Source organism: Ixodes scapularis, unplaced genomic scaffold, assembly GCF_016920785.2.
Source record: "Ixodes scapularis isolate PalLabHiFi unplaced genomic scaffold, ASM1692078v2 PGA_scaffold5__190_contigs__length_132052651, whole genome shotgun sequence".
NCBI classification, from domain to species: Eukaryota; Metazoa; Arthropoda; class Arachnida; order Ixodida; family Ixodidae; genus Ixodes; species Ixodes scapularis.
The window spans coordinates 6633027-6652401 of record NW_024609880.1 but is presented as its reverse complement, the minus strand read 5'-3'; the positions used below and the strand labels follow the sequence as shown (position 1 = coordinate 6652401).

The 19375-nt window shown below is 41.5% G+C and overlaps 1 protein-coding gene across 1 annotated transcript in view; it reads right to left on the bottom strand.

Moving 5' to 3' along the window:
• LOC8030777 (retinol dehydrogenase 12-like) overlaps nucleotides 1-5113 on the bottom strand; it is a 39271-nt gene extending 34158 nt beyond the window's left edge. Inside the window, exon 1 of the mRNA XM_042294008.1 lies at nucleotides 4927-5113. Coding sequence (XP_042149942.1) covers nucleotides 4927-5113 — 187 coding nt within the window. The remainder of the gene's footprint in view (nucleotides 1-4926) is intronic.
• Between the last annotated feature and the right edge of the window lie 14262 nt (nucleotides 5114-19375).

Below are 19375 nucleotides of genomic sequence, written 5' to 3'. Positions count from 1 at the left end.
ATTTTCACAAGGAAAAATTTTCTGAACGTCTTCAAAGGTCATGGTCTTCCCCGCCGCATTTGACAGAGATGTCAGACAGAGTATGAAGTTGGCGCAGCATACACACACACACTCTTCATGTACAGGGTGTTTCTTAACCCACTTGGGCCGAAGAGAATAAAATTTTGTTAGGCCCATTTTTGACTCAGGATTGGCCGCCTTGAATTCTTTGTAGGTTTCCCTAATAGATCTCGTCATAAATCGCTTTGTGACGAAGACTTCCTGACCATCAATAAAAAGCCTTACGACATCCATCTTGTTCAGGCTTTGTCTTGAGCAGTCTTTCGCATCTGATGTGTAGTAAGTCAACGCAAGAGCGACATCGTTTTCGTTGAGAGCATGTCCTTGGTATGCGTCAGGTGACGCACAGACCCCCATTTTTTTTCAGCTTTCTTGATTGGTCTAAAGCATGCTTCGTCACTTCAGGAATTGCTTTCAGGATATCTTTCTTTTTGAGGTTAGATGGAAAGAGAGTTAAGAGGCGGTAGCGTTCTAGCTGCGACGCGCTCTTGACGTAGGCTGCTCGTAAATTGCTGACCCAGTCGGAGCACGAGGAGCATGGATCTTCTTTGTCTGTGCCCGTAGGTTCTCCGTACACGTCACTTAGTTTACGACCAATTTTATTTTTGAAGTCCGCGGTTATCTCGGATTTTTTTCGCTTAACATAGCCGGTACGACTTCGTGGGGTCACGCTAGAAGGGAGTTTAAGTGGTGTCACACTTACATCGGCAGCATCAATTGCTTCAGACACTCCTTGGACCAGGGCTTCCTCGTCAACGAATGATCTGTCCGCTGGTTTCAGGGATGATGACGATGAGCTTGATGACAACATTTCCTGTCCTTGCTTATGTTCTTCAATCTGACCCAAGAACATTGTGTAGCAGTAATTGCACAGAACATCTCCAGGGCTTACGCGCTGGGTGTCCTCAGCCGGTAGAACTTGCTTAAGAAAACTTAGGTTTAGCTCCGAGACTTGACGAAAATGACGTCCGTAAAACACTCTTCTCTTGTGTCTCCTTGAATAGTCGGCGCACACTTTCCGGTCTGAACTGAATTATGTATTAGCCATGGCAGTAACGAACACTTCTGGCTTTCTGAAAGCAGGAGCAGTTTTAAGTTCATCCAGCTCGGACAGCTCGGAGGTAGAATGAGTACCAGCTTTCCGCCGTGGCTTAGGAATTCAAGTAAAGAGCCAGAAAGGGACCGAGAAGGCTATTATCAGTTAGACGACGTGCGAAGATTCGGCTTCCTTTGGGTCCCCAATCTTCCCGTCGGTCCATACTTAAACATTCGCTCTCCGCCTCGCGCGTAATCTGAGTACCAAGCAGCGGCGTGTCTTTTAGAGCCCGCGGATTAGTGGCACGGTTGTGTTAGAAGGACGAGGAGGGGAGCTTGGAGAGACAGATGGGGGCTTGTTGACGTAAACTCTAACCTCGAAACGCCTGTTCTCCCGACAATCAGGGTTTCCGTGTCGGTCGCATCCAAAGGCATAATCCGTAGAGGCTCCAGGACCCCGACGAAGATAGAGGCGATAGCCCCGTGATGTTCAAGATAAAGTATTCTATACACGCCGCCTGACTGGGGTGGCATCTGTAAAATTTCGGAGCCGAAAGCAAAAGGCCTCAGAGGACTTCTTTAACGATCAGCATTCCCCCGTTTTGGAGAAAAAGATGCGCTCGCACTTGTGAATACGGACTTCTAAGCAACTTTTTTTTAAGAGCACTACTGAAAAATTTTTTTTAATGTTTATGGTTGGATATTACGTAACTGCTAACGATAAATAGAAAACCTTATATAGGCCAAAATTCTGCTCAGCAGAGCGCCTGTGCGAAGTCCCGTTCAAAACGCTCATAGCACGAGATTCGAGTCTTAATAGCGGCCATACAAACAATATATTACAATTTCTGTTGGTAGTTCCTGATAGACTACTATATTAACTAACTGTGAATAAAAAATGAAAAAAATAAAAGTGGGTTTTTTTAGAAAATCGATTCCAAACTTGCTAGTTTTTCGATATATTCGTTTTTCAGGCACATGTAGCGCATTATATACTTGTGGCAAAATATTTAAATTATACTCAAAAGAAAGAGCATAATCGGTGCTTTACGGGGATATAAAGATCATAAAAATATGTTGATTAGGTCACACAGCACAGCTTGCTGAACTTCGTCAAATATCGTCACAGAGAGGCGGTTTGACAAATAAAAAAAAATCATTAAGAATGTTATGACCTAGACGGTTTATTAGCATGAAAACGCCTATGTCTAGAGTGTTCCCAAAAAGTTATATTGATGTAGCGTAAAAAGTAGGGGAAAGGGATGGAGTGAAATATGGCACCTCCGATAGGCTGGAAATACATCAATTTCCACCTTGACCGCTTCAACGGTCCATAACTTGAGAACAAAAAATCTGACGAAATAACCGTTTGCGTCTTCTTTTATTATAGGAGTTGCCCCAAAACATATATTTTTTTCGTCAAAATTAAAAATTCGACCCTAAATCCGTGCCTGAGTTGAGATGAAATCACCCATATATATATATATATATATATATAATACATATGTAAATCCTCTCCTTTTTTTAAGCTTAACATAACTTTTTTTTTCAAAAACCGTGAAAGCTAGATGAATGCGGTCTGCGCAGGTGAGTTATATGGCCAGGGGGACATAATATAGGAGGCTAATCGTAACGATCAGTCGGCTAATTAGTTAAAATTCATTAATTAACTTTTTAAATAATGAAAATAGACGTATAGTTTTAATTAGTAACTTGCTGGGCGCGTGAGAAGCGTAGCAGTGCGCTAAATTTAGCACTCGTGGAGCACGTACAATGCTAGCGGTTGCGATAAGGCGCCCGCGTAATTTTTCCGTCTCTTATCTAGCCCCAGCCTTGTACCTGCTCCACGAGCGGTAAGTTTAGTGCACAACTACGGTTCTCACGCGTTCAAAGTCTTTCTGAAAATTACTGATTTAGCGGTTTTCGATGACGCTGGGCAAGTTTATGATTGGAACTATATTTCTATTCTCATTAATGAAAAAGTTAATTAACGAATTTAACTAACTAGCCGACTGATCGTTACCATTAGCCCCCTATACTATGTCCCCCTGGCCGTATAACCTAACTGCGCAGACCGCATTATTCTATCTTTCATGGTTTCTTTTCAAAAATTCTGTTAAGCTTAAAAAAAACACCCTGCATATATATATATATATATATATATATATATATATATATATATATATATATATATATATATATATATATATGGCGGCCAGTGGGTGTTTGCGGAGAACTAGTATTTAAAGGGTCAGCAGCAACAAAATGTATTATGGAAAAAATTATATATATATGTATTTTTTTTTCATAATACATTTTGTTGCTGCTGACCCCTTAAATACTAGTTCTTCGCAAACATCACTGGTCGCCACACTTTTGTTGATTGTTTACGGAAATCGCTTTTGAATGTAAAAGACAATGAGCTCTGAAGTACTCGAGTATTATCCCCACTTCTAAAGCTAGTATACGCACAAGAATTAAACACATAGGACGGAGGGAGCACTGAAACTTTACCAATTTTACTAACAGGCTTGGTGATTACTAATTCTTACGCTACATTGTAAGTAAAACAATGAAGGCCGAATTATGGGATGAAAAAAACCCATGATATCTATAAAGGTTTGCCTAATGAAAAGAACGTTGACATATTATAGATAGAACCGTAAAAGTGGGTTTGGTAAACATCTTGGTATCCGAACGCAAAAGGAGACAAGGAACACACAAAAACACGTCAGACACGGACAGCGTGTCTGAAGTGTTTTTGTGTACCCTTTATCTCCTTTTCCGTTCGCATAGCAAGACATATTATATCATTATTTCTCCTCAAAGATGGACTCCTGTAGTTTCATTGAATTTAGTATCTTTCATATTTCGGAATTTGACAACTGCGTTGCGTGTGCCGCAAATTGTTCAGCTCAATTAAAGTATCTGATTTGGTGTCTCATGTACGAATCGTTTACCAGGGATTAAATAAAGGATGGTATTTGAGAGTCTGTTTGAAAACAATGTTATCATCGTGCGGCATTTTTGTTGAACGCCTCTGTATGTTGCATGCATTCGTGCAAGCGAAATTCGCACTTTCAAGCCCGGGTAATTGAGTCATAAAGGCTAGACAAGATACACCTTTTGATTAATTCGTGCCTTAGAGTTGCGAACTGCAGTTACCGATTTGCCGAAGCGAGGGGTGTGAGATCGGCGAACGTATAACTTTTTACAACGAGAAAACTGCTGACATCCGACTAAAACGATAAAACATAAACTTGAAGACGGGAAACGCATTGCACCATTGATAGACTATAATCTAACTCTTGTTTATAACTGCACTACGACCTTCAGAAGACCAGCCAACGGCATGTCCTATTTAGTATTGTCTGATAAACAGGATGAACATTTTGAGATTTTGCTTTTATTCTCGTAGTCTTGCCCCTTTCACAGCGAATGCTTGGCCTCTGCATTTCCCACTCGGTTAAACGCCGTATCCTATTAACCTACCTAACGCTACCTAGGTTTTCTTATAAATTTCTGGGATGAATTTCGAAGCAACGAATATCATGCGAAAAGAGATTTGTTTCAGATCCACCTTGCAAAAGTGCGTTACTGCATCAAAGTGAGTTTGGCTTTCTTCTTACGTGAGCACGAATTAGTGCAAGAAAGTCAAATGCTAGAATGTACCATAAGAGTAGTCTCTTAGCAAACATTAGCTTTTGCAGTCTTGAGTTATCAGCATGTGTGGAAAACGGAAGTAGAAAACATTTACTAAATCCGTTCCTCAGAGAGGAGCTTGAATTTATCTGCTTACAGGGTCAAATCATAACAGCGCCGCTTGCTTACCTGAGCTGCCACCAGTCACAATTACAGTCTTCCCTTCCATGTCAGTGTCGGTGTCACACATGCCCTTGCGAACGAAGATTGCAAAAATGCAGAGCGCTCCAGAGGCGACACGAACGTAAAGTTCAGTCAGAATCAGCCAGAGCCACATCAAGAATTTGGAGCTGATGCAGACCTCATCAATTGCCATGGTGCCGTCCTTCGAACCTTGCAAGAACAAACCCGACATCACGCAGAAAGCCGTGGACAAATCGACCACAACAAAGCAGAATGCCGCTTTGAATAACGTGCGTGTGCACCAGACAGTTGGTTGAAGGCACTCTACTAAGTAGCGACCTACAAACAGCTACAAACTTCAAACTGCGTACACTCAAGTCGAACCCGCGCCCGCGCCTGTGTATTCCTCATAATAGGATTTTGCAATGGGCAAGTCCCCATAAGAAAGGCCTACATCCGTTTGATCCGACAGGTCAATCGGTGACGCTTTATGTTAATTACTTGTTACAACGTATTCCCTTTATGTCCATTGTATGGGGGGGGGGGGGGGGGATCGCTTTCGCATTTATGGGGCGGTGATGCAATTACACACGGCACTAGAGAATAACATTTTCCTTCGTCCTCAGGATTGGCTGTTTTGGCTTCGTGACTGTGAGGAAACCACTGTTTTTTTTGTTTTTTCTTTAGCTTCGCAAGAGGGGATGTGGTCCGAGAGAGGCTTCCTTTGTTCTTCCATAATGGGCGCAATGGACAAATACATGTCTCGACACAAACGTTCTTTGTTTAGTGGGTCCCTTACTAATACGTGCGACACACACGTGGAATCCTAAACAAAATGTATTTGTAGGCTTGTTTTAGCCTAGAGTGTTGTATACAGTCTGAGCGAGTTTTCATGACAAAAATGGCGACATCAAACAATTCGTTTGCCGTACAACAACGATGGCAAATTCTAGAGGGAATATACTTCATTCAAACAACGCGGCTGCATAGTAAAATTGCTCGTCTGATATCTAGGATTATAATTTAACAACGCCCACACCCGATGCGCTCCACCGCCTAACTTCGGATTACACTTACTAGAGCGATAGGCTTTACAATATTCCACAACGTAGGACCCTGCGCTATGTTCGTTCCTGCGTTTACTATATTATTCATCATGTGTTCTTCGTCTTTTCTTCATGCAGTCAGGATCGAAGCTTGCGTTTGTAATATAGTAGACAATAAATTACATACCATACATATTTTTATATCAATGCTTTGGTAGAGTGTGAAAAAAAAACTTAAGAAAGAATTAGACAAGAGCAAATATACAGACAGGACAATGTTCAAATTATTTCTTACGTTTTTACATTACGGAAACACGATATGCAAAAAGTTTGGCCTTTTTCAATTTGAAAAGATTTTTTTTTCTGCGCGTTTCCCATTGTTACATTGTTCTTATAAAATCATTTCGGGCTGAAGAACACTTTTTTCGAAAACAGATAGCGGGTGACCACGCCCGCTTTTGGGATACGCTCACTGTTTATTGATGAAGTCTCGACAAACTCAACTCAACCCAACCTTATTAATCTGAATACTTTAATGTTCTCTGATATTATATAAAATAACCGTAACAAAGTCAATATCTTTTTTCTAGAACCAAGAGTTCTCCGATAGGAATTACAATTTTCAAAGCGGAGGTTAATACAAAAGGCCTGTCCTTGTTCTGGCATTTTTAACTCAAATATGTGGCAGTATCACAATAAGTCGGGCAATATTGTTCTCGCAGCACTTCAGCAACAAAATTATAGTAGTTTTAGAAAGTAAAGTTGAAGTGTTAAGTATTTTAGAGATATCAAAGGCTAGATTGTAATGAACAAGAAATACTGACTGATTACTTTTGGTGTATTTCTCTGCAAACGAAGTCCTTTTAGAGTCATATTGTCACAAGTGACAAATTATGTGGCGGCGAAGAACTAAAGGGACTGAAGCTTAATGGCGAGCTTGTGCCACTACAAACAAAACAGGAATAACTTAGAATAATAAGAGGTCGTTGCGGGCGTCGGCGTCGGCGAGGATGCCGGCTCGAGCGCTGGCGAGAGACTGATCTTGGACCACCACGCGGAGCACCTTTTGTACCCGCGGGGGTCTCAGGAACATTGGGCGTAAAATGTTTGGAGAGTAAAGCATTCGTACCTATATCAGACAAGGTTATCGAACTTATGAGAATGCTAAATTCAAAGAATAAATAAAAGAAGCGTCCGCTCCCATGAATCTAACCTGGGGCCTCCGCACGAAATTCAAGTCCTGTACCATAGCCTTTTCTATACTCACAAAGCCTGGCAGAAAGTCACGTGACGCGCTCAAAATTACTACAGAGATTAGTTGAGCTAGTTGGTTACTATACATCACGGGTGGAACTAGCTGAAGAATGAGCCTCAATAACCCCGTAACCTTAAGAAAAGCTCTTTCTGCAGGACTGCAACACGGCTCAGTATAAATAGAAGAAAAGAAGCAAGAAAATTAAGGATTTTTTTTTAAAAATGGATACGCATACAAACTAGTAGAGGAGGAGGACGATTTATTAAAATAGTTGGTAGTCCAGGGATAAGTCTTTAAAACTTTGGTTTGGGATAGTTGGTCCATGGTAGGTATTAGGTTTAAAAGCGCTAACAGACAGGGACAATAGAAAATAACACAAACGACAGGGACAAGGCGGCTTGTCCCTGTCGTTGGTGTTATTTTCTTTTGTCCCTGTCTGTTCGCGCTTTTAAACCTTATACCTGGGATACGTTTTCTTTTTTTATTCTCCTTCCCTCATTGTGCAGCTGGTTCCACTGGTAACGCTCGAAATTGTGGGGCAAACTGCCGAGGCTGATTGATTAGAGATTACAGATATTGATACACGGGAACAGCGTCGAAAGGTTAGCATCCCCTGCTTGGAGTTTTCATCGGTCGATGCGCCATAGGGCACAATGCTGCCCAGACAACGCAGATGGTCCTGAAGACGTCCTCGGCTGGTCTGTGGCTGTTGGAGGGCGGTAGTGAGTGCCCAGGACTGTCGCGTAGCCTCCACCACAGTTCTCTGCGGCCGCAATCGCCGTAGCCTCGACATCAGCAGCCACTCGCATTGGTTTCACCCGAGCCACAGCGAACAGTGTGTTTCGGGTCTTCGCCGCTCAAAAGCTGTGCGCTCACTACCGCACTTCCCGAGAAACAATCTGCGATACCACATCGTCGCGCTTTAAATCTGCGACCGGGCGCTCTATGGCTACGTCATCGAACTGCCAGGTTTTGTGAGTATAGAGGAGGCCATGACTGTAATCATTCGGTCAGGCGCGTGCTCGCCGCTTGGAACTACTCTCCCCTTTTAAAAATGCATCGTCTCGATGCAACGTGCTAGGAAACAAAACAGCACAGCAAACAAAAAAAGTGCACACTACGGAGGCTTTTAAAATATAGTCCTATCGTGCGTAGTACAAAAATTGTAGAGCCCATCCACCTCGCATGAAGGTGGAGGACCAGCGAAGCTGTTATCTTTACGACAACTTTACGAGAACTATATGACATCTATACGATTTAAATATGATTGCAATGAAGGCACGTACACGAGTTCGTTGTTTAATTGTCTTTAACAAATTCTTATCAATAAAGTGATCATTGCCTTATGGTCGCTATGGTTAACCGCCATTTGTTGTATTTTGACTTCGGATATGCTCTTGCTAAACGTGAGGTCGATACACGTTCTGTTGTTGGTCTTTGGTATACTATAGGCGACCTGCAATGATGTTTAATTTGGCGCTATCTAACGACTGAAGCAAGAAAGATTGGGTTTGCCTGGGAGTGGTGGGTGCATTGTTCAAACATGAACTATTACTCTGGTTGCGCCGCTTAGGCCTAGTGTCTGAAACAAGAAATACTAAGGGCCGGTTGCACCACCGCCGCTTACCTTAACCCAAAGCGGCACTTTCCTAAGCCGGCTTAGCGCCCTAAACCGAGCTCAGGTAAGCACGGGTTTAAATTCCGGTTGCACCAACGTTAAGCCGGTTTTACAGACGCGCCCCTAGCCAAACGCTGGATTTGCGTAGGGAATGTAGGAACAAACAGAGCAAACTAAGGAAAGCTCAGAGGGACGAATACAATTGGTGGAGAGGAATCACGTGATGTAAACAAACAACTGCTGCTGTAGGCGTCGTAGGCGTCTGCTTTTCGCTGTATTTCTTCGATGAGTGACGATTTAAAGGTCTCCAAATGTAATCATTTTTTCGCTTAACTTTCAAAAAGAGGAGGCAAAGCTTCAAATAAACACGTATGCTCTTTACATCTGTGATTTTGTGTTTAATATCCGTTGATAGCAGAATATCTTGACAGTAACAGTAGTTTTCGTGCTCACATTTTGATCGGGGGCCCCAAATCTCAGTGAACGCGAGAAGGACGCTCTACTCGCTACATCGCTGAAGAGAAGACAAAACATTGTCGAGAATAAGTTGGCAGGTAAAGTGACTACTAAAATCAAGTCATGCCTGAGACCGATGAAGTCCAAAACAGTGACGAACTCGCCATGGCAGTTGCGAAAATGCCTAGAAATCGCCGAATAGAAGTCGTCGAGAAATCGTCGCAAGGTCCTTGCATCGACCGTACTCGTTGCTATCAGCAAGGTGACAGAACGGCACTGCACCGTCGTTGAACGTCAGCTGCAGCCTCAAACAGACTTCAGTTCACTGTCAAGTTCACAAAAAAACAAAAAGTGAAATTTTTACTCGATGTGTCCCTCCGCATGCACAGATTACTTGTCAACTTTATATATGCCCCAGTACGCCAATATCTTGAAAATGGCAAACACGGTGAACGGTTTGAGCAGCCTTGGGATCCCTATACCAATAACTCAAACCCGAGACGTTTGGTTAGCGTATCGAAAGAATACACAAGACAAATTACTCCAGACTTTTCCCTGGAACTTCTTTGTGACCTTGACTGCATTTATTGCAAATTGCAAAAGGATGAGAGGCGGAAGCTAGGCTGTTTGCGTAGAGGAAACAAGCTAAAACATTCACAATCGGGAAAATTTTGAGCTTTCTCGGTCACTGAAGCTCTTGGATTATGAACTTTAAACTCACCAATGTATGTCATGTCAAAAGGTGGCTTGAACTAGTCAGAATAAAGTTCTTGTTGCTGTTCATTCTTATGCCTTTATTTATAAAGGATCGCCCTTTATTGAAAGCATCATGCTGTGTTTTTTTTTCATATTTGTCTTTCTCACTGTTGTCTTTATTTGCGAATTCCAACTCACTCAACTTACCATTTCATAAACAACACATTTGTTAAACTATGGAAATATGTACCTGTCTAGTGTATATGTAATTAAAGAGAATCGATTGTTTATAAAATTTAGACACTTATATAAACAATTATGTAAGCTTCCTTCGATGGTCTGTCTTATTGCATAGTCTTGAAGTGAGTTATACGAACTACATAACTGAAATTCTATTTATCAGGCTATTTTCTACATAACACTGAAGGTCTCGCTTATAAAATATTGCTTGGTCAGTCATAGTCACCTAATAGATTGAAATGTAAGCTAACAACCCCACAACACTTTCTTCAACACAGTTTTTTGTTTAACAGCTGTCGTCGAATAGCTTCATTAATTTATTTTTCCACGGCTCAGGTTAGCTGTCTCTAAGCTTTGTTCGCTTGATTTTTACCGTGAGTAGCAAGTCTTGCACAGAATGCAGCTCGTACAAATTCAGTACAGTTTGATTATGGGAAAGGGCAATTCAGGTTATGCCACCAAATATCAGAAACACCTAAGCACAGTAAGATATCACCTAGAGAAACTTAATGTGCTTAATGTTAGTGTTGCACCCGTAATTAGAATTGAAGTACCCTTATGTCTGTCTTTTCAGTAAATTTTACATGATCTAGTTGCTTAAGCATCTGTATGTTTGCACCATGTTAGGATTACATTTTCATGTGTAAATAATTTTGAATAATTTTAAGTGATCGCACTTTTTATTTCAAAGATCAATCTACAATCTGTGGACGATGTCCATCCCGTGGTAATTCTCAGCACTCCAGTGCCGTCTGGAGGCAAGTTTGATCACGAAATAGAAAACTTTGTCGTAATAGCACCGTCTAAGACCAATGACAGACTACAATCGGAAGATGACAACCATCCCGTGGTGGTTCTCAGCAGTTCAGTGCTCTCTGGGGGGAAGTTGGGTGACGTAATAGAAAACTTTGTCGTAATAGCACCGTCTAAGACTAATGACTGACTACAATCGGAGGATGACAACCATCCCATGGTAGTTCTCAGCACTTCAATGCCGTCTGGAGGTAAGTTGGGTTACGAAATAGAAAACTTTGTTGTAGTAGCACCATCTAAGATCAATGATTGACTACAACCTGAGGACAACGACCATCCCGTGGTAGTTTTTATCACTTCAGTGCTGTCCTGAGGGACGTTGATTCATCAGATAGAAATCTTTGTCGCAACAGCGATGTCTAAGACCAATGATTGGCTATGATTTGCGGACGACGACGATTACGTGATAGTCCTCAGCATTTCAGTGCCCTCTGGAGGTCCTCCAATGCCCTGCGGATGTGTCTCAGCACCTTCCAAAACGAGGCTACAAGAATGGTTCAAGCATGTCCAGCCTCGGGAGGCACTTATCAGGACTATACTGATCTTTTCTCTCACTGTGGCAGTTGCAACTATCTATAGGGAAGAGGTTACAGGCACTGAAAATCACTGTCCTAAAGCAAAAACCTGGCTGATTGAAAGAGAACACACTTAGAAATGACAAAGCACAATCTAGCATCCATGCTCTCCGGTGGGAGCCATAAATCTGTCAATTATAAACTGAGGAAAAAAGAGGAAAATTTTAAATACAAGGGTGATGAAGAATTATTCATGCCTGTAGATTTTATTTAGATAAGAATGTTTCAATACCCAAGCCTGTCTTGAATTATAACATGGCGAAAGCCTTGGCTGATTCGCACATTATTTACCATATCATCTACTGCGACTCGTCTATCCGGCAGAATGAGCTCACAAGCACACTCATAATCATCATCAGTCGTCGACACGCACGGGCATAAGCTCAGTTATGGCTGACACTTATGGATCCTTCATATAACTTATGTACTCATTGAAACACACTTTTTTGCAACAAAACATTTCCATGATATACTGTACACAAAGTTTTTGATAGATATTGGCACCAGACACCCCTTCAGACCACGAAAAGAATGACTCCTCCACTTGTAGATAGATATATAGATATTTATTTCGACTCCAGAGAGCCGCATACAAATTACAGACGGGGCAGCCTTTCTTTTTTGCACCACTGCCACAAGTACCACACAGTCACAACTGCCTGCACAGCAGTGACCATAGAGACAGCAAACTTGTACGAAAAGGGCTGACAAGAAAGTGTGACCAACTCTAGGTGCAAGATAACAAAAGTGCTAATAATTTTGTAATCACTGTCGTATAATTATGAATCCTTTTTAGCGCCTATATTCTGGCTCTGACCATACGTATTTCTCGATTTCTTTATTTCATCAGCCAATTTTGGTAACTGAATACATATAGCATTTATACTAAGGCATTCTTGTATGGTCATATCCACTACATATGTGATTTATATCTTTCTATATATTCAAACTTATCTACTTTGACTTTATAATGATCATAAACGTCAAAATTAAATGGGATGTTTAATCTTCAGAGAGTGCTGAGTCAGTCAGCTATGAAATTAGATGGATTGTGTAACTGCTGTAGAGGGCAAACTTTCCATATGCAGCACGACTGCTAACTTGTGGTTTTTTCATGCAGCTTTCAAACCTTACCTTCCGATCTTCTGTGTACTAGATGGGTGGTTATGGTTCTGCTAGCCCGTGGGCCACAGGTTGCCGACCCCTTACCTAGTACATTGTTTTCTAAAATAAATAATTAAGACGCCCAAATCAGACTTCATGAACATTTTGTGTTTTTGCTAATTATGCAAATCTCTTCTGTAAGCAATTTGATGATCAAAAGTTTGAATAAGCAAGGTATGACTCTTGGGCTAGTGCCGAGTTATTAGCCAAGAATACTTTAAGCCCACATATCTATTGAAATGCGAACTGCAGCCAAAATACTAAAATACTGTACTCTGTCTGTCTGTCTGAAAAACTTTATTACAGGTGTATAAGGGAGGTAGTTTGAGGTGGTCCGGAGGGGGCCACCTCTCACAAACACTAGGTCGGCTCCTTAGGTTAGTTAATCATGTCCTTCAATATATTCCATTTCATTATAAAAATTAAATTGAATTTTTATCTCTGGGGCATGCTTTGTTGCAATGCGCACGTGGTGTTTGGTGAAGCAGGCATCTCGAAAACACCCTATACTCAACGACAACTTTTCTTGGCAATGCAGTGAAGAGGAGGAGAGCCCGGGCACAGATTTATTCAGCGCTCAAAATGGGAGAGGGAACGCGTGTCTGTACCCTCCACTGCATTGCCAAGAAAAGTTGTGGGCCAGTGTCGGGTGTTTTCATGATGCCTACTTCACCACACAACACTTGTGCATTGCAAGAAAGCACAATCCAGAGGTAAAATTATATTTAATTTTAATAATGAAATAGAATATATTGAAGGACATGATTACCTAACGATTGTTAGCTTCTACGACACTGTACGGCATGTGGTAACATCTGTACCGAGAGGGCCATGGCAGATATGCTGTGGCACAGTACACAGCATCACAGGGTGAATATGATTCTGGTACGGTGTGGTCCTAGGTACACAGATGAATGCTGAATCCATTATTGTACCATTCAAGATGGTATTCTACATGAGCACATTCACCACACTTGTCACTTTGACTAGAGGCTTGTAGGTACGAGTAAAATACTGTGACTATAGGTTTGGCTTGTGCCACATTGAACTTTGTATATGCAGTTTGGCACTCACGCCATCACCTATTAGATAACAATATGTGTCATGTGCTTCTAAGCTTATTATGAATGCAATTTTCACTTTCACAGCTTTCACATATTTCCTAGTTCCAATGAACTAAAAGATTCTCCTGATAGTTCCTGACTACAGATGAAAATAAAAAGAAAACATCTATGGTATTCCTAACATTATTTTTAGTATGTGGTTAGGGAATTATAAACAGCTACAGGGAGAGACCGAGACAAACAACTGATAGCTTAGAGACTAGCAAAACACCAGCAATAAGTGAAACATAAAGAAAAATTGAAATAAGCACTTACAAGGTTGACAATCTAGTGCTCCATCCCAGTTGTTTCTTGTTTCTCCTTAAAGTTTCTCTCTCGAGTGAGAAACTTATCAATATGCAAAGTATGTAGTTGTTTATGGCAGCTGCATAGGTAGAAGCTGGTGGGTTTCAAATTTTGAAAAGTGGCTCTAGGCAAGTATGTGATTCAGATATCGAAAAATTCACGTAATTAAAGGAACACGGATCCAGAAGAAAAACCCAGAGAACGGAGGAGACACCAACCAATGATTACTAGAAGATATTGATAAAAGTAGATGCCTTCATAAAGAGAATTGTCGACTTCATCCAGTCTGATATGTTTTGTGTTGCTCTGCTTGTCTGTGGGGTACTGCACCAACAAACAATTTTCATTGTGCTTGAAATGCATCAAAAATTACTTTACTACAATCAAGTTCAAACTTCTGCACTTCTCATCGTTGGACGGCATTGCAGACAATTGTAACTTTGATCTCATACAAGTTGTTACAGAAAGGCTGTTGTTAACCGCCATCAAGGATATCCTAGAATTGGGATGAAACAATCTGTGCGCATGTATGTTTATGTAAGCGTAGGGGGAGGCGGCACTTTTAGACTGCCTAGGGTGGCAAAGTGTTAAGTTCACCTCCTCCTCTTTGCAAATGTGAGACTAGCCCAACTTGGACTTCTGGTCTATCAATAACAAAATGAGGTTAGGGGCAGTGACACCAGTGCAAATGATGTACCAGACTACTTGCACAAATGAATTGTAGGAGAATATAACTGTAGAAGCTGCTCCATTATACATGAGTACAGTAAAATATATTACTTATAAAAAAGCTAGCTGCCAAATTAATAAAAACTGAAGGTAAAAATGATTTTCTACATTACAGAGCCTCCACTCGTTGACCAGTGAACTTATCAAAGGTTGGTGGCGCTCATGATGCTCATTCAGCATTTTGAAGCCATGCCTAGGAGCAGACTTGTACGTAATCCGTTCCAAGTAACGAAATTACTTGTAATCCCTTACATTTATCAGTAATTTAGTAACGGAATGATTACACATTTTCTAGAGTAATTTTAAAGTAATTCCCTTACATTTTTTTACGTAACGGGTTCCCTGTAATCCGTGACATTTTTTCTCAGAACCAACCCCCCCCCCCCCCTTTTCTAACTTTTTTTTTATTTTTATTATTATTATTATTTTTTTTTTTTTTTAAGTTGAGCGCAGTGACACTGTCACGCGAATTGACCAGCGCAAAGGGAGGCTTGGCACTCTCCAGTTCCGCAAAACCTTTTTTTTTTTTTTTCAACACCAAGCTTCTGAATATAAAAATATCCAAATAAACATTTCTACAAAAAAAAAAAAGTTATATCCGCTCTTTTAGTCCATTTGTGTTTTCTTTGCGATCGAAGACGCGGAGAAAAGTACACCAAGTGATTCGGCGCCTCTTCGAGAAGCTCGAGGTGGTAAGTGCATGCACTGAAAATAATTAACAATGTCCTTCTCCGTTATAGTGACTATGACCATTTTCATGATGTCAAAACACGAGACAACGTTTCGTCTACCCTAAAATCCACTAAAAGAGATGTGATAATATGTGATGGTGTTATTGCCACAAGCATCTTCGTTTGTTGCTGCACACTTATCATCTTCTCTTAGAAAACAGGATGTTTTTTCTGCATCTTTCACCTCATTTAACCCTGTTTTAAAGCTACTTACTTTTTTGCAGTTCAACTTCTATGGTTGGCCCACTTTATTTCTGAATTCCAGCCAGGTTATCTGCGTCTCAGTCACCCTTTTTGTGGGTCAGTTTTTTGCGAGCACTTCGAAAATGGTAATAGCTAGTCTTTCTTTCTTCTTCTTCCTGTTTTGCCCCAGGAGGACGCATCTTATCTGAAGCAGATATTTTTACGCATAAAACATAATGGTGGCTGACGTAGACTTGATATTCTGGGCTTGGGGAGAGAGTGAAACTCGTGAGTGGGGCCATAGCGCGGCTTACTTAGTACTCTACCCTTCGCTGCCCGTGGCATCAGCGGATGTCTATCTGGAGAACACCGGAGTAAACTGCAGTGGTTCGTGCTCCGTGCGTTTTTGAACGGCACCAAGAATGGCACACACGGCAAACGTGCGTTTACGTTTCCTTGTTTTAACCGACGTTCTAATTAACTCTTGTTATGAGTGTCCTTTTTTCTTTTATTACTTATAGTTATATAGTGGAAACTTTTTTTTTTATTCACCAACGTCGAACTGTTCAGAACCAAGGGAAGAAAAATATCGAGCCAGAGATTATTTATTATTTAATTATAAGTTTACTGGGTTAAGTATGTTTTGCTATTGTCTGGCAGTATATGCCGGTATAGTAAGATGGACATAAATCAATTCTTATTCTACTCTTGGCTATATCTATGATGGCTTCCACAGCTTCGCAATTTCGACAATGGAGAATTTTAGTAGATAGGTCCGATGACTCCGATAACGATATCCGATACTTCGCCGCCGTCTTGGCGCATGCATCACATCTTCATCGGGTACCGTTATTGCGGGTATCGGACGTATCGGAACGATCTACTAAATCTCCCGAATAGCAGGCAACGGCTGCAACGACGAAGATTTGCTCTACATTCGAGGTAAATAGTACTTCCAATGCTTCGCTGAAAAAGCTCAATGCAGAGCATGAAGCATTCGTGAGGAACAATATTGCACTCCCATCCAGTGACCCAGTTCAAATGGTGTTCAGCGTAGCAGTCGACATATTGAGTAAGAAATAACGCAAAATGTCTGACGAGACTTTTGAGAGTCAGCTGTTGCTCAAAATTCTCGAGGTCATTAAATGGAACAGATTGCAACTATAAGAACTTGAATAACCCTCTTCCCTTTATTTCTTACTTGAGGACAATAATGTTAAAAGTAACGCCACGAAAGTAATGGATTACTTTCTGGGGTAACGGTCAGTTACTTTTATGGGAGGGTAATTGTAATTGTAATAAATTACAATTTAGCCTTGAGTAATTGTAAATGTAATTCCTTACTATTTTTCAGTAACGTGTATAAGTCTGCCTAGGAGCACTTAGGCTTGTCGTAAACACACAGTTGATGAGAATGGTCTTAGTGCTGCTTTTATCATAGTCTGCAAGGCGACTGTTCGGTTGGCACAGCTAGGAAAACACACCAACGCCTTACAGCCTCAGATCCACAGGGAGTACTGCTTCTAAAAGTTCAAGCATCATGTTATGAAGAATTGCTGTTGCCACAATGCCGGAAAGTGCAGTGTCCAGTTGTCAGGCTGAACTTGAAATCAGGAAAACAGCATTCCTGTACATCCTACTGGCCTTTTATGGGGTGAATATGTCTACTATGTATGCATACACACAGCCACTGGTGCAGCAGGAATTATATTCGGAGAGGGGGGGGGGGGGGTCTTTCTTTAATATTTGCGTATAGTAGTCAATGTACACTCTAAGAAAAAAGGGTGTATACGGGTACTCCCCTCAGGGGAGTTAGACCGTGTCCCATATGTGACTCCCCTGGGGTGTTTGTGGTATCCTCTCAAGTTGGGGAATTCAAGTACTCCCCAGATATACGGGATCACTTAGCACCCCCCTCAAAGTCCACGGGCCTCAACCGACACCCCTTACTTCGGGTGCTGTTAGGCGCCCTCTGTTACATTCGGGTACTTATATTACACTGCTAATTAGAGGAATTATATGAAACCATTTTCAACTCTCAGGGAGTCAACGAATCCCTTCTAAATAGGGTGCTTTTTGGCGCCTTTTGTGACACCCAGGTACTCATGTGACACCCGTAAATCCAGGCGTTATTTAGTACCGCTTACAACTCTCAGGGAATCACTTGATCGCCCCTAAATTGGGTGCTTTGTGGTGCACGTTTTTATACCTAGAGACTCGCGTGATCCCCCTAATTGTGAGTGTTGTCAGACACTATACACAACCTTCGAGGTTTTCCGCGACTCCCCACTTTTGGGGTCGCTTTTGTACACCATGGGTCTCGCGGAGCTCCAAATAGTGAAGGCACTTTTTCAGACCCCGAAACTCAGCTAACTGGCTTGTTCAGGTGTGCTGGAGGGGCGATGATCCCTAAGGCCAGCTGTCATACGAGAGAGTTCTGAATTCTTTGCGCGTAGAGTTCCTTAAGGAGGCACTTCGAGGAGGTTTCAGGGATAAGAGAATAATACCCACGGGCAACGTGCCGGCATCAAAATTTAACTGAAAACTTCTAGAAACACACAATCCAGACATTTGAAAAAAAAGTCCTGCCAGTCATGTCAGCCAACAATATTGTCAACCACGTTTTTATTGTAAAATCAAAAACTTGATACAGGTCAAAAGCTTAAAAAATAATTACTAAAAGCTTGTAGCCTGCCAAGAAGCTTCAGGGCAACCTTTTCCAGTGGTGTTTCTTTCAGCCCGATCGTACGTTCAAAGAGAGCCAAGGCGGACTTGATCCCCGTTGCATATTGAATATCCAAAGTTCAATAGATTATGAGGCTGAAGCCATGGATGACGTCGCCAACATCCACCAACAGGTCCGCCACCTGGACTTGGACAGCTGCAGAATGGAAGGCGTCCTCTGTAGAGAATAGGACCGTCAGATGAGTTTATCTTTCTCCTGGAACCTGCAATATAATAAAGTACCGCACTTAAAAAAGTAAGCAAACATGGGTCATGATTATACGTTCTATTATTTTTCATATTTAGATATAATAATCAGAGATTGCCTGCTTCCGTATGCTGTGTGAGTGCATAATATTTCTTTTAATGTCACGTAATGATTTCGATGTTCGCAGCCATTAGCTTTGCATAGACTGTTGAGGCCTTTCACCAAATGCTCACATATCACAAGATGAAGTGAACAGGTAGTGTTAAAATTATTTTAACATACATATGACCTTCATGTGCCTAGTACGAAGCGGGCACATGTTTAGGGGATGCATATAATTCGAATATGAATTTAGCTCAATGTGGACCCAATTCGTGCAACGCCAATTCTCGAAACGTCGCACACGATTTGGTCATGTACTAAGCTAGAAAACTGGGCCAGTTTAACTTCGTAATTTGTCAGGACTCGTAAGGAACCCCACCAGGCACGCACAGGAAAAGGAAAATATTGTCCTGCGCAGATCGCGTTTTCGATTTAAACAGTATTATGAGCTGCGTCATTCGCTTGAAGAGCTCTGTAGGTCAAAGTGATTAACCCACCGCGTATTC